The sequence below is a fragment of the Erythrolamprus reginae genome, chromosome 1, assembly GCF_031021105.1.
Source record: "Erythrolamprus reginae isolate rEryReg1 chromosome 1, rEryReg1.hap1, whole genome shotgun sequence".
Lineage (NCBI taxonomy): Eukaryota > Metazoa > Chordata > Lepidosauria > Squamata > Dipsadidae > Erythrolamprus > Erythrolamprus reginae.
This window is the reverse complement of record NC_091950.1, coordinates 58,603,433-58,619,534: the sequence shown is the minus strand read 5'-3', so window position 1 is coordinate 58,619,534 and position 16,102 is coordinate 58,603,433. Positions and strand designations below refer to the sequence as shown.

Sequence of the window (16,102 nt, the reverse complement as noted above, 5' to 3'; positions counted from 1 at the left end):
TTGGGCATTTACATTGGGGGTGTCCCTCGACCTTCCTGCCAACTAGCTTAAAGCTCTGTTGGGAGAATTGGTGCTTGACTTATGGTTGGGGGTCACACCAACATGAGGAACTGTATTAAGGGGTCACGGGATTAGAAAGGTTGAGAACCACTGCTTTAAATGAAGGATAGGTAACTACTGGCCACAATTCATTAATTTTAGCTCTATCATGAAAATTTTAAAGTTTTACTGAAATGAAACTCAAACCTAAATAAACACATTAGAATGTGAAACTATGATTAGAAATAGTAAGAAAATCTGGCTGAAGTTTTTGGTTTTGTTTATAATGCTTGTGATGCTATGTTTTATTATAATCTATTGTTTTATTGCAATTTAGTATTGTATTTTATTGGTTTGTTAAAAAGTTACCTTATTTGGATATATACAAATATTATGAATGAAAATAATAATCGCCCCATCATTAAATATTCATATTTGGCAAGTTTCAAATAATTGGCAAATTAGAATTTCACCAGGCTCAAGGTTGATTCAGCGTTCCATCCTTCCGAGATGAGTAAAATGAAGACCCAGATTATTGGGGGCTCTGTAAACCACTTAGAGAGGGCTGTAAAGCAGCATCTAAGTCTAGGTGCTAAGTTGCAACTATGGCAAAAGCTGAGAGAAAAAAATATTCAATGCTTCTTGTAGCAGCATTCTGAATTTTCAGTAACAAATTAGTATAATAAATTTCTTTGAGTTCATTTTATAGCTTGAGAAAATAAAGAAGGAATATAAAGAACAGCCAACTCTAGGTTATTGTTTAAAAATTATACAACCAATAAGTGCTTTCATTACAAACAAAGTTTTAGCCCATTACCAAAGATTTCCTATTTTCTTAAGTCAGTGATAAAGAGTCATAAAAATTCTCAATAGAAAGTGATGGACTATTTTCATCTATTTTCATGGGGACTATTCAGTTCAAAGAAATAATGGGCACCCTATTATGACTTGTAAAAAATTAGAACAGATTTTAAAATTTTATGCATCTGTTTTTTAGCTGAGATTAATTAAAATAATCTATATAGAATTGAAGAATGAATTGTTTAAACCAAATAATAAACTGTTTATTCTGGGCATTGGTTTACCTGAACACCTTTTCTCAGTAAAATAATTAGGAGTGGCAATATGAAAAGAATAAGCCTGAATCCAGAAGAGTGCAGAAATTATTTTGTTAGAGAGGAAACTGCCAAGACGACTGTTTCAGATCTGAGTGAATCAGAAACTGGGGCATGTGCAGAAAGGCATGGAGGAGTGGCCAAAAAAACATAGACTTAGTTACTGGGCAAATCAGACTATAGCAACTAATTCCTGGACTATTTCGCAACCTTACTGGAGAATTAGTTTTTAAAAAAAGCTATATATAGTTGGAAGTAATTCCAGAAAAGAGAAAAAGTAAAATAAAGAAATAAAAATTAATTATTTTGTTGAGATTACCTATCCCATCTTACCCTTTCTATTTCCTGGAGATATAGAAGGGCTATATCTCCAGCCTTCTCATAGCACATTATAATTTCCTGTTCACGGTCTGCATGGAGGTTGCTTGTTGAAGAGGATACTGGTAATTTTTCTAGACAAAGACCTAAAGGAAAGAAAATTTAACTTAAGAAAATAACGTGGGACTAAATAAATCTCTTTTCATTTATCAAATACTGAAAACAGTACAATTACTAAATGTGCATTAGTATAACTGAAAATTCTGCTGTATGTAACTGTGAAGCCATAGCTGTAAATGTGGTGAGAAAATAGGTACTGAGGTTCATGAATATACAGATCACATCTACAAATACAATTAAATATCTATGATAAATTATATGACACAATATTTATTGGCTTCAAAGGAGAAATTAGGAGAAAAGAAAATAATGAAAGAAGTTTAGAACTGGTAACATAATCAGGATGTTAATAATGTTAATCCTCTTATGCTAACCGAATTTACAAAACATTCCTACAACCACTTAAAATATTTGGGATACTTTTGAGAATAATAGGAAAGGATTCATGTCACCTTCTTCAGTTACAGGTTTAGAGATATTTCAAAGGATGTTTGTTTCTTTTTTATTTAATTGCTCAGATCTGGACAGAGGGGCGGCATACAAATCCAAATAATAAAAATAATACAAATAATAAAACTGGAATGCAGTGTCGGCTGACAACGAGTCAGTCGAGATGACAGGAGCCTGTCCTAGTCCATCTGTATGGGATGAGTTTCATCTGGTAACACCTGATGAAGTAGACAAGGTCATGGGAGCTATGAGTGCCACCACTTGCTTACTGGGCCCGTGTCCCTCCTGGCTGGTTTCGGCCAGCAGGGAGGTGAATGGAGCTGGGTCCAGTAAATTACCATTGCTTCTTTGAGGGCTCCCTACAAGGATGCACTCGTATGCCTCCTCCTTAATAAGCCTTCCCCGGAACCAGATGTATTTAACAACAATCGTCCTGTCTCCAACCTTCCCTTTATGAGAAAGGTTGTTGAGAAGATGGTGTCACTCCAGCTCCAACGATCTTTGGATGAAGCCGGTTATCTAGGCCCTCAACAGTCAGTATTTAGGCCCGGCTACAGCACGGAAACTGTTTTGGTTGCGCTGATGGATGATCTCTGGCGGGCCCCAGGCAGGGATTTATCCTCTATCCTGTTCCTTGACCTCTCAGCGGCTTTTGATACCATTGACCATGGTATCCTTCTGCGTCGACTGGAGGGGTTGGGAGTGGAAGGTACTGTCTTACAGTGGTTCTCCTACCTCTCCGGGTCTGTCGCAGTCAGTGTTAGTGGGGAATTAGAGGTCGACTCCCTCCCTTGTGGAGTTCCTCAGGGGTCGGTCCTCTCCTCACTGTTATTTAATATCTATGTGAAACCACTGGATGAGATCATCTGAGGGCACAGGGTGAGTTGTCATCAGTATGCTGATGATACTCAGATATACATCTCCACCCCATGTCCACTCACTGAAGCAGTGAAAGTGATATGCTGGTGTCTGGAAGCTGTTAGGGTCTGGATGGGTGCTAACAGGCTCAAACTCAATCCTGACAAGACGGAGTGCCTGTGGGTTCTGCCTCCCAAGGACACCTCCATCTGTCCATTCATTACCCTGGGCGGGGACTCGACCCACTCAGAGAGGGTCCACAACTTGGGCGTTCTCCTTGATCCACAGCTGACATTGGACTTGGATTTCAGCTGCAGTGAGGGGGGCGTTTGCCCAGGTTCACCTGGTGCACCATTTGCAGCCCTATCTAGACAGGAAATCTGTACTCACAGTCATTCATGCCCTTATCGCCTCTAGGTTCAACTACTGCAATGTTCTCTATGTGGGGCTACCTTTGAAGAGTGTTCAGAAACTTCAAATTGTCCAGAATGCGGCTGCGTGAGTAGTTATGGGCCTTCCAAGGCATAGCTATATTTCTCCAGCACTCTACGGACTGCATTGGCTGCTGATTGATTTCTGGATGCAATTTAAAGTGTTGGTTATGACCTATAAAGCTCTACATGGCATTGGACCAGATTACCTCCAGGACCGCCTTCTGCCGCACGTGTCCCAGGGACCGGTTAGGTCCCACAGAGTCGGCCTTCTCCAGGTCCCGTCAACTAGACAACATCATTTGGCAGGACCTGGGGGAAGAGCCTTCTATGTGGGTGGCCCGGCCCTCTGGAATCAACCCCAGAGATTCGCACTGCCCCCACCCTCCTCGCCTTCCTTAAAGGTTTAAAGACCTATCTGTGCCGCTAAGCTTGGGGCCATTAGACCCTAGCCCCCTGGCCGACAAGTGTAGTAAATTTTGCTGTGTGAATGTGAATCAATGATTTTAATTGTTATTAGGGTTTTACATTTTTTTTAGCTATATTAATTAGATATTTTAGATATGTATATTGTATATTGTTCTGATATGTTGTGAGCTGCCCAGAGTCCATGGAGAGGGGTGGCATACAAATTCAATTAATAAATAATAAATAAATAAATGTCAAGTAAGTTTAACTTAATAAACTATATTGTGTCCCCTTCTAAAATGGCTTCCTTTCATGGATCATTGCCTCGTTGTGACAAAATACCTTAAATAAATTATGAGCTAAGATGCGCAGGGCCACCTAAGACAGATAAGGAAATGACAACCCACTCTAGTACCTTACCAAGGAAATCCCATGGATATTACCAAAAGGTTAAAAGTTAGTAATGTATGGCTGTGAGAGTTGGACCATAAGGCTGAGCGTGGACCTTTCGAATTGCTGTTGAAGAAGAATCTTGAGAGACTGCAAGGAGATCAAATAAATCAACCCTAAAAGAAATCACCCCTTTGGAAGAACAGATACTGAAGCTAAAGCTCCAATACTTTTGGCCGGTAAAATGAGAAGAGAGGATTCAGTGGAAAAGACCCTGATGTTTGAAAATATTAAAAGCAATATTGACAAGGGGATGGCATAGAATGATTAGATAGTGTCATGACACAGTGGGCATGAGTTTGGGCAGACTCCAGTAGACAGTGGAGGATTTGGGGGGGGGGGGCTAGCATGCTGTGGCCCAATGGGATTACAAAGGGTTGGGCACGACGTAGTAACTGAACAATAATAATTAAAATGGACAAAAGATTAATCAAATGCTAAAACTAATTAGGGGCTATTTTACGTTATAAATTCTCATAAATATGTTAAGAATCAAACACCCACATATATAATAAATTACTTAAACAGATGCAGGGGTACATTTGTTCTCAGGAATTTACGAGGGCCAGCTGGATTCCAACAGCACATTAAGATGCTACCAAGAATGGTACAAGACGTTTTAGGAATATTTTTTTTATTTTTTATTTTCTCCCCCTCCCCCACCATGTATGTCACACCTCACACCTCCTTTACTTTCCCTTAATTTCCTTTTTCTATTTTTTCTTTGTATTTTATATAATTAAACAAGTAAAAAAATATATATTTAAGATGTTTCAGGAAGAACACTTGAGTTTATAAATAATTGTAAGAAAATAAGATTTTTTTAAAATATCGCAGCAGCAACACTTTTAAATGAAAAGAATTATCAAAAGTGATTTAAATTATAAAATAATACATAACAAGACGCTGGTGGCATTTAAATTTGGAAAATCAATGGAGAAAAAACAGCTCAAGCAGAGCAATTATGATGTTAGTCCAGTACCAGTAATACAAAAATACAATCTTATTAGCAGTACCTAATAAAGCTGCTAAACTGCTAAAAGAACTGCTTTTTAAAAAGTCAGAGTGCCACTGTAAAAGAAAAGCACAGAAGCAGGATATACAGTTTTGCTCCTGACATATGAAATGTCTTTTGGCACAGGTCTCTAGAGGAAGCACAGGTAGCTCCTAATCCAACACAAGTCCAGCTACACAAAAACCAGTTCCATCACATCTTTTGAACCTGATTCATTTGTTCTTATTCACTAGTTCTACATTCACCACATCCATTAGTCTAAATCCTAATTATATTAGCAAAATGGGTCCCAATTAACTTATAAAATCTTGAAAGATTTAGAAAACCTTTCTAAATTTGGCTGGAAGAATGCATCCATCCATTCTTTATCTAACCTGAATAATTATGCCTAGAAAAAAAAGTCTTATGAATTTAAAATCAGAGAGATATTTTTTTAAAAGGAAAATAAGTTTTATTTTCTACCTGTCCACTTAAACTGTCACCACCACAATATGCTTATTATAATGCACGTTTTCCTGCATTTTACACCTTCTGAAGTTTACACCTTCTGTATATTGTAGGAAAAACAATGTAACATTTGCAGAAACGGTTATTCTTCTAAAATCAACTATGCCATTTGTCAGTAAAACTTCCAAATACTGTATATCTGTATACTAATGAATATAAAGGGCTGCATTTTTAGAATACAGTATTGCCCATAAAGTACAAAGAATAGTCTTTATCCTTAATCAACACCGCCACCTATAGAAACTATGTAAGCATTGCACATTTCATAAACAAAGCAAAACTAACTAAACCTAGTACTGTATTTGACCTCGTTTATCTTTTAAATATTGTTCATATTAATAAAATACATCCATAAGAAAGCAGAAATTAATATTTGGAAAAAGCAGTAACGCAATATTTCAAAACATCACCTTTTGAAAATCCCTAAAAAAATGTATTAAGTGTAGAAGAGTCACCTCTCTTTGAATATTTTCCCTGGGATATGGCTATGGAAATTTGATCAGTTTTACTTCTGTGAGCACTCTGAGCAATGTATCCATGTTTATTTCAGGAGCTAACTGAAATATAAATAACATGCAACTAAAAACTGATCACTAATGTAAAATCTCTTTTGAGTCAGGCTCATTTGTGGAAGCCTTTTTTAAAATAACTCCATGTTCGTCAGTGTCTTCCAAGACTTGTCTTCTTCCAAAATTTCCATAGTATTCAAATACTTACCAGTAGGAAAGCCTCTGAACACCATTAAAATACACTGCTCAAAAAATAAATAAAGGGAACACTTAAACAATACAATATAACTCCAACTAAATCAAACTTCTGTGAAATCAAACTGTCCAGTTAGGAAGCAACACTGATTGACAATCAATTTCACATGCTGTTGTGCACATTCAACTTTGTACAGAACAAAGTATTCAATGAGAATATTTCATTCATTCAGATCTAGGATGTTTTATTTGAGTGTTCCCTTTATTTTTTTTGAGCAGCATATTTTAAAATAATAATATTTTAAAATAAAAACTTATTCAATAAAAGTACTTCTACTTGAAGATTCTAAGCACTCTGAAAACAATTTCGGACTGCAGAATTTCCACATCAATATGTGTTAAGTAATATGGCAACTTCCTAGCTTGGCTGCAGCACAAGAGGAATTCTTTTTAAAAAATCCATTCACAAGTGTGAGACATCAGAATTCTGCAAGACTTTGGAGACAATTACAAACTTCCTGTTGTTATAGCAGCTCACAATTTGAGGGAAAATACTAAATGCATAAAGTGGAGAAGGCAAACTGCATAGTTTATGTGACAGGAATTATTTCATTATGATCTGTAACTCTAACATGATACTTTTCATAGAAACAACCTCTCTGCATAGAAACAATTGTAGGTGTATTTTGAATGAATATGGACCATGTTGGTCAAATTAAAAAAAACCCACTGGTTCTTAACTGCATTTTTAAACCACATTTTCTAACTTATCTTTATTAATAATGCATCCCTTTCTTTTCTTTTCTTTTGTCTTTTGCTCTATGTCACAGAATTAACAACACATTCGCTATCAAGTTTCAGTATAGTGAGAAATAAAAAATAAATAAAGGGGGAGAGCAACTAACAATTACACTGAAAATCAGCGTACCTTTGGTTGAATATGCTTCAGCAATCATTCTTAAGCGATAGGGAGGTACAGTAGCAAGCTGCAAGTCATCAATTCCCACTTTAGCATATGTATTAAGAGCTTCTTTATAATCGCCTTCCATATAATTTAATTTGGCCATAACTAAATGGGCTTCTTGTAAGAACTCTGGCTAGAAAAAAGAAGAGGGCAAGCAGCAGGTATCAGATACAAGGCAATATCATGCATGGGATTTTTAAAGTATTTTAGTCCTCAGAACTTTTTCGTTAAAAAGAAAAATTCCTAGAACTACTAATCGACAGGCAAAATTCTAGTATTAGAAAATTGATTGCATTCAGAACTCCAACCAATTCTCATGGCAACCTAGTTCCTAGAAAACAGTTTCAAAAACCCTGATGCACTAATCTAACATTCTTTATTCCTTAAATTGATTTGTTATATTTATATCTCTTTAGACTAAAGATGGTATAAATTGCACTCTCATTATCAGTTTTATTTCTACAAAAAGCCTATGAGAAAGAAAAGTGGCCAGTATAATTTAAGATCGTAATTTTCAAAACAATTTTTAAAGTAGCACTTAAATATTAAGTATACAACTAACATATAACTTTAGTTTTTAAAAATAGATGCCTTGTAACTAAAAAGAGAAGCAACATCTTTGCAACATAACCTGCTTTTGTATTTTGAAATAAGAATATCTTTTAACAAAATCGCAATCAAATATCGGTTAATGTAAGGAATCAAATTAGCATTATTTTTCTTGGACTTAAAAGTACATTAACAAGACTACTATTCAGAGCTGGGTGTCACATAACGTAACCACCGGTTCGTCCAGAACTGAAAATGTGAGCATGCGTGCCTTCCACGCATGCACAGAGCAGCAAAAACATGGCAATTATGTAGGATGGGATAGCGGTGGATGGGTAGGCCCAGCTGCTGCTCGGAACTACTGGTTCGGCCAAACTGTTTCAAACCGACAGCAGCCCACCTCTGCTAGTATTGCAGTCTAATAAAGATAAGCACCAAGTAATGGGGGAATGAAGGAAATTATTTTTTTATTTATGAAACCATTCATATACTGCTCAGCCACAAAATCCTGAACAGTATATAAAGAAAACAAACACCATAACCGTACTACAATCTCATCATGTTCCTGGTGATGCAGTGGTTAGAATGTAGTATTATAGGCAAAATCTGTCCACAACCTGGAGTCCAATCCTGGTGGGACTCAGGTTGATTCAGCCTTCCATCCAGGGGCGGGCTACCATTCCCAGCCCTACCAGAACGGGCTGGGAGTGCGCCCCCCCTGTGCGCCCCGCGCTCTGCGTGCACATGCTCCGCATGGGATGTGGCTTCTGTGTATGCGCAGAAGCCGAATATCGCGTGAGGATGAGATTTCCAGGTTTTCTGCATGTGCAGAAGTGAAAAACCTGGAAATAGGCTAAAAAGAGGTAAGTGGCAGCTTGCCGCTGCCTGCCACCTTTTGCCTCCCCACCTGTCACAGAGGCTCCCTGCCGCCTTTCGCCCTGCCCGCCCACTACGCCTCTTGCGGCAGCAGCTTTCTGCAGCAGCATCCGCTTTTCACCCTGCCCGCCCCCCACGCCTCTCGGTGCAGCAACTCTCTGCAGCTGCAAAACAAGGTAAGAGCTGTCAGCCCCCGCCATGCCGCTCCCCCTCGCCCCCTTCCCCCACTGCAACCCTTGCCCCTACTTACCTGGATCACCTCCTGCAGGGGCAATGGCACAAAGAGCAGGCTGGGTGGCCCCAATTCTGGCCGTGCAGCTTGTTCTGTGGTCTCCCGTGCTGCAGGCATCTCTCCTGGGGCCCGGGAGATCAAAGAGCAGGCCACACGGCTGGAGCTGGGGCAGGGCATGTGCAGCAGCTGAAATCTCTTTCCGGCAGGAAAAATTGCTGGTTTCTTTGCTTTCACGCATGCGCTGAAGCAAAAAAACAGTGTGTGGCCATGTTGTGTGCATGCCGGACAGCAATGGAACAAGCCTACGCGCTTCATTGCCGTCACCGGAATGGGCATTCCCCCGTTCCGGCTAGTAGCCCACCCCTGCTTCCATCCTTTTGAGATTGGTTAAATGAGGATTGTTGGGGGAAATATGCTGACATTGTAAACCATCCAGAGATGGTTGTAAAGAACTATATGACGGTATATAAGTCAAAAAAATGATGAAACTTGAGCTTAAATTTTTTAAGTGAAATTAATTAAGTCCCATCAAAAACTGAGCTTCAGTTTAATTTATTTCAGTTCCAAACAATATCTGAAGAAACTCAATCATCATTATGAATTCATTGCTTGTACTTAATTAACGTATCTTTGGAAATGCCACCCTTTAAAAAATGAAACTACAGTGGTACCTCAAGATACGAACCTAATTGGTTCCAGGGGGAGGTTCGTAAGACGAAAGGTTCGTAAGACGAAACATTGTTTCCCATAGGAAACAATGTAAAGTCAATTAATCCGTGCAACAACAAAAAAACCCCCACAAAAAAACGCTGCTGCCCGGCTGTCACCTTTTAAAACAGCCCGGGGGCTTCTCAGCGACCTCCCGAACGCCAACTCCTCCTCCTCTTCTCGCTTCTCTACAAAACGACAGCCGGGCGGCGGGGCTTCTCAGCGAAAGTTCGGGTTTGGGAGGCCGCTTTGAGTTTTTGGCTGGGGGGGGAGGCAGGAGGTTCCGCCTGACACCCCCCACCCCTTCCCCCCCAGCCACAAACCCAAAGGTCCCCACCACAGCACCTGCTGCAGGAGACTTAGCCTCCTGATCCTCCCCGCCCCTCACCTGTGGCCTCTCGAGCGCTTTTGCCCAATGGGAAACGAAGCGCTGGGGTAGGGGGTGTCCTGACAACTCCCACCCCAGTGCTTTGCCTCCCGCCAGGCAAGAGCGCTCTTCTGCCGGCCATCGCCCGTGGTCGGCAGAAGAGCGGGGGCAGGCAGGAGGCAGTTCTTTGGCGGCTGTGGAGCTGCGCGGCTTTGCCTTTTGGCTGGGAGGCAGGTGAAGCGCTGGACTGCCTGCCTTTCCCCCAGCCACATTCGCCTTCCTCCACCGCCAGCGGCATCCAGCTCCTGTTCTCGCTTCTTTACAAGATGACAGCTGGGCGGTGGCACGGAGGCTGGAGGCGGCGGGTGTGTGTGGAAGAGGTCCGCAGGAGAACTGGGGGAGCTGCCTGCAGCACCTGCCTGCAGCAAAGGCACCTGCCACCACCACCTTTGCCTTTCTCCGCCACCACCAGCATCCAGCTCCTCCTCCGCTTCTCTACAAAATGACAGCTGAGCGGCGGAATATGGGAGGAGGAGGGAGGAGCTAAGTGGCCAGAGAAAGGGATCAATGTAAAAGCGCCGCTGGGCTGGGAACGTCTTTGGCCACTTAGGAAGGTTCTCCTGCCCCCCCCAACCGAAAACCCAAAGGGGGTCTGCTGCTGCCCGCTTGAGCCATGAGGCATGCTGGGAAGCCCCACAGCCTGGCTGTCACTTTTTAAAACAGCCGGGAGTTTAGGCTGCCTCGTCACCGACTCCCCCTCCCCAGAATCTCTCCCCCTCCCCGCCCGGGGGGCTGGGCTGGGAGGGGTGGGAAAAAGAGAAAGAAGGCGGCGTTCCCCGCCCGGCCACGATGGTCCCTTCCTTACCGCTCATGTTGGTTGACGGGGAAAGTTAACCTAAGTGGTGGCGGAGGGGTGGGCAGGGCGGGGGCAGCGAAGTCGGTGACGAGGCAGCCTAACCCCACCGGTGACCGCCAAAGGGTTGGCGAAGGGGGGTGGTGCTGCGCCGACCCGGCCAAGCCTATGGACACGCCTCCCGCCGCTCTGCCCAATCGCAAAGCCGAAGGAAGCACGGGAGGCGGTGAATGTCGTGTCCTCCGACCATTCAAGCGAAGCAAGGTGGGGCTTGGCGGGGAATGTTGGGGGGGGAGTGAAGAAAATTGAAACAGATTACGAAAAGCTCAGTGGTGGATGGCACTCCTTCCAGGAAAACGCCTCCGTTACATCTTCCGCTGCCAGCCAGGCCATGCTGGCGGCAGTGCAACAAAGAGAGGCGTTCGCTTTCCTCCCGCCCGCAGCCGACTGACTGTGGGCTCCTTCCCGAGCTTGGAGAGCTTCCTGGGCATGAAAGCTCGCGAATGCAACAAGAACGAAAGCCAGGAAGCTCTCCGAGCTCGGGAAGGAGACATTCGCTTTCCTCTCACCCGCAGCTGACTGACCGTGGGCTTGCTGGGAAGCCCCGCAGCCCGACTGTCACTTTTTAAAACAGCCGGGAGTTTTCCCAGCAGCCTCTGAGAACCGAGAACCCAAACGCCAAACCCTCCATGCACTTCGCCCTGAATGACTCCTGGCTCACGTGGGCAGCAGCAGACCCCCTTTGGGTTTTCGGCTCGGGGGGGGGGCAGGAGGACCTTCCTCACTCCCTCCCCCCGAGCCAAAAACCCAAAGGGGGACTGCTCCTGCCCGCGTGAGCCAGGAGGCATTCAGGGTGAAGTGCATGGAGGGTTTGGCGTTTGGGTTCTCGGAGGCTGCTCGGAAAACTCCTGGCTGTTTTAAAAAGTGACAGCCGGGCTGCGGGGCTTCCCAGCATGCCTCATGGCTCGAGCGGGCAGCAGCAGACCCCCTTTGGGTTTTCGGTTGGGGGGGGGCAGGAGAACCTTCCTAACTCCCTCCCCCCGAGCCGAAAACCCAAAGGGGGTCTGCTGCTGCCCGCTTGAGTTAGGAAGGTCCTACTTCTCCCCCCCCCAGCCAAAAACCCAAAGCCTGTCTGGCCGGCGGGGATGAAAGGGCAGGACTCCCCGGGTGGAAGGCGTGCTCGGCTATGCTGCTCCAGCCCCTTTCGGCCGAGCCTCCCTGGCCATGTGACCGCCTTCCGCCACTGCAGCACGCAGCGCCTGCGGCAGCCAGGGAACTCAAGCCAGGCGTCGCGGAGACGACAGCGCCGCTGCTGCTCCGGTCGCTTGGTCCTCTCCTGCCTCCCGCGCCAATGTTGCCCGCTGCGTCGGGCGCCACCAGCCCCGAGTCGGACACACCCTCACTGCCGCTGCCCCCAGTCGCTGCCCGCCCCCTCTCGCTGGAGGTCTAGCCGGAGCCGGGCCTGCTCGGTCGCGCCTCCTCGCCCGCCCAGGATACTGACCTGCTGCCTCGCCCCGCGCCCGTCGCGGACCGTCTTTGTGTTTTTGGCTGGGGGGAGGGAGTCAGGAAGGTCTTCCTGCTCCCCCCCCCCAGCGAAAAACATAAAGAAACACAAAAAAACAAAACAGAAACCGCCGGCGGTTTCAGCCTCCCTTTGCCCCACGCTGCTTCGCAGCGGGGCTTCTCAGAGGCCTCCCGAACCCGAACTTCCGGGTTCAGCGTTCGGGAGGCCGCCAAGAAGCCCCGCCGCCCGGCTGTCACCTTTTAAAACAGCCGGGGGGCTTCCCAGCAGCCTCCCTAACGCCGAACCCGGAAGTTCGGGTTTGGCGTTCGTAAGACGAAAAAAGTTCGTAAGAAGAGGCAAAATTTTTCTGAACCCTGGGTTCGTATCTCGGGTTGTTCGTAAGACGAGGGGTTCGTATCTTGAGGTACCACTGTATTTCATTCTCATAGTTTTATCTTTCATTTTATTTCTTGAGCTTTTGTCCCTTACCTGTCACAGCCATATATTTTAGCCTATTATCTACAATAAAAATTTATCCTGTTAAGTTGAATCAAATCATATAGAATCCCAGAAAACATGGATATAGACTTAATGTATTATAAAACTAAGTCGGCTGAGAAGGGTGGCATAGAAAAATGAATGAATGAATGCATAAATGAATGAATGAATGAATGAATGCATAAATGAATGAATGAATGAATGAATAAACAAACAAATAAATAAGAAAGAACAAAAACTGGGAATTCTTGATACACAAAATAGATCTGTATTGCAATCATATAAAATATTAATCTAAATATTTTAAAAGCAACATTACTTATTCTAACATTACTCAAACATCATACACTTAACAATTACTATGGAAACACATAGTACCTTTAAATTTCCACGATCAAGTGCTGCAGTGAGATGCTTCCTGACTTCAACTAATTTTGGTCGAGGTCCACAGGGACTTGCCCCTTGTTTTAGAGGGTTCGCTTTTAGAAAAAGTTCTAGCTTGGATTCTCCAAGGAGGAGTTCTGCCATGTCATCTATAGAGAGACACAAAATTATTATATAGTTAGATAACTGTTATGTTCTATTAACACTAAGCATCACTATGAGATAATTCAAAGCCATCAATCATAAAAATGTACTAAGATAACTAATTTTTAAGTAGTTTTACAGCATATCTTCTAGAGTGGGCACTCATCTTAAACATGAAATAAATGTCACTTTCTAATAGAGCCTAAAAGGCTCTGTGTGTGTGTCTGTGTGTGTGTGTGTGTTACACTTATCGTCTAAGAAAATGTATATTCAGATGTTCATATACTAATTGTATAATATGGTCTTTTCAGGCAGACTTCACTTAATAACCCTGGAAGTGGAACTGGAAATTCCTTTACTAAGTGATGAGATTAAGTGAAACATTACATGACTGCAATGCTTAGCAACAGCAGTCCCAGCAATGCAATTGCTGACTCCCATGTGATCATTAGGTGAGGACACCACCCCCTCATGGATCTAAGCCATTCTTGGACAAAGACAAAGGACTGTCTCTACTTAAACTCCCTCCACTCACCTATCTCCCTCCCATTGTCAAGGTTCCAAGTAATACATCTCATTAAATAAGGCAAATGCCTTTGAGGCAAATGCCTCAAAGACCATTTTACTGGGACATATCAAATTGGCACGTTCCTGGTGGAAAACCGGCTCTACGTTCCCGCTGGCTTTACATCCAATTCAAAGAAACATTTTTGTCACTTCCCCCACCCGAGCCTTCAGTCACATGGTCCAATCAGCCTATAGTCCAGTTGCTAGGTGACCTCAGTTTCCATCTTTCAAACACCTGTACCAACATCTTTAATTCCCAGAGGAAAAGATTTTATTTAGGCTACAGCACCCCAGCTATCTCTACAGCCCGTCCCTTTGTTCCAGGCTGTATCAGCCCTGAAGTTGTGACAAGAGAAACCTCCCAAAAGAAAACTACCAAAAGAAAATGGCCACAGTTCATCCTGTTTCAGGATTGACACCCATCTCTGCCCTTTTGACTGTCCACTGAGGTCATTTGCCCCTGCCACCAAGTCATATGCCATGCTTGCTCTACATATCACCACTACACTGACCAGGTAGGGAAATTTAGCACTGTTGCGACCAGAACCTTTCTCATGCACCAGCCAGAGTCTCTAAGCCTTGTAATGGTTAGGGCCATCTTTCAGGAAAATACCCTATTGGCACATAGAAAAAGGCCCTGGGAGTACCAGAACAAAAGAAGGACCCTTGCAGCAGGGCCTTCTTTCTCAAATAAGGCCCTGGCTGGCACACAAATAGAAGACCTGTCCAATGTGCAACCTGAAAGCCTGGCCAAAGTGAGAGAAGGCCCTTATTGCACCAGTGTGAAAGAAGGCAGAGTGAAAGAAGACTCCATCCATCATTGCAATAATAATAACAACATGTCTGCATTGGTTGCCGATCAATTTCCGGTCACAATTCAAAGTGTTGGTTATGACCTTTAAAGCCCTTCATGGCACTGGACCAGAATATCTTCGAGACTGCCTTCTGCCACACGAATCCCAGCGACCGATTAGGTCCCACAGAGTGGGCCTTCTCCGGGTCCCGTCAACTAAACAATATCGGTTGGCGGGCCCCAGGGGAAGAGCCTTCTCTGTGGCGGCCCCGACTCTCTGGAACCAACTCCGCCCAGAGAATAGAACTGCCCCTACTCTCCTTGCCTTTCGTAAGCTCCTTAAAACCCACCTTTGTCATCAGGCATGGGGGAACTGAGACATTTCCCCCGGGCATATACAATTTATGCATGGTATGTTTGTGTGTATGTTTGCTTAGTAAATGGGGTTTTTAAAATATTTTAAACTATAATTTAGATTTGTCATGAATTGTTGCATTCTGTTGTGAGCCACCCCGAGTCTGCGGAGAGGGGCGGCATACAAATCTAAATAATAAATAAATAAAAACAGAGTTGGAAGGGACCTTGGAGGTCTTCTAGTCCAGTGTTTCCCAACCAGTGTGCCGCGGGACATGGTCAGGTGTGCCGTGAGCCCGGCCTGGCTGGAGATTCCCTGGCGGTGATGGCTTCTAAGCTGCATGGGCGTTCGCCCGCACAGCCACTAGGAAACCCCACACACAGAAATTTTTGAAGTGGCGCAAAGCCACGCAGTCCTGAATCGCTCCCTTCTCCGGCCAACAAAGTCGGCTGCCCAGGAAAGCACCGTGTTGGAAAATCGCGTGTTTAAAAAGGGTGCCGCTTTCCCAGGCAGTTGGCTTGCTGGCTGGAGAAGCGAGCAATCCAGGACTGCATGGCGTTGCGCCGTGATGACAACAACGGCGCCGTGGTGGCCTTCAAGCGCCGCCCTTCGTGCCGCCCCACCACCCGTTCCTGCAGGTAGAAATCGGGCGGGGTACCGGGAGGCGGAGGCGGCTCGTGGCCGGGTGCTGAGCGCCATGGACACCTGCGAGGGTGAAGGGGTGAATGTGGCTGCTGCCTCTTAGGCGGAGGCGACGGCGGAGTCTGCGCTGGGGCATGCGGGGCCGCTGATCCAAGGGGCTGCGGACTGGCAAGACGCCCTCCACTCTCTGTCTGCTCTCTCTCTCTCTCTTTCTCTCTGTTGCCGGCGTGGTGCACGAGAGAGAAAGGGAG

The 16,102-nt window shown here is 44.5% G+C and overlaps 1 protein-coding gene across 2 annotated transcripts in view; it reads right to left on the bottom strand.

Annotated features, from left to right (window-relative positions):
* The window catches only part of TTC7B (tetratricopeptide repeat domain 7B), a 106,879-nt gene that overhangs the window by 78,779 nt on the left and 11,998 nt on the right, over nucleotides 1–16,102 (bottom strand). For both annotated transcript variants that reach the window (XM_070753343.1, XM_070753351.1), the window contains exons 2-4: nucleotides 13,345–13,499; nucleotides 7,344–7,512; nucleotides 1,488–1,618 (exon numbers count right to left, since the gene is read on the bottom strand). In XM_070753343.1, coding sequence (XP_070609444.1) covers nucleotides 1,488–1,618; nucleotides 7,344–7,512; nucleotides 13,345–13,499 — 455 coding nt within the window. The remainder of the gene's footprint in view (nucleotides 1–1,487; nucleotides 1,619–7,343; nucleotides 7,513–13,344; nucleotides 13,500–16,102) is intronic.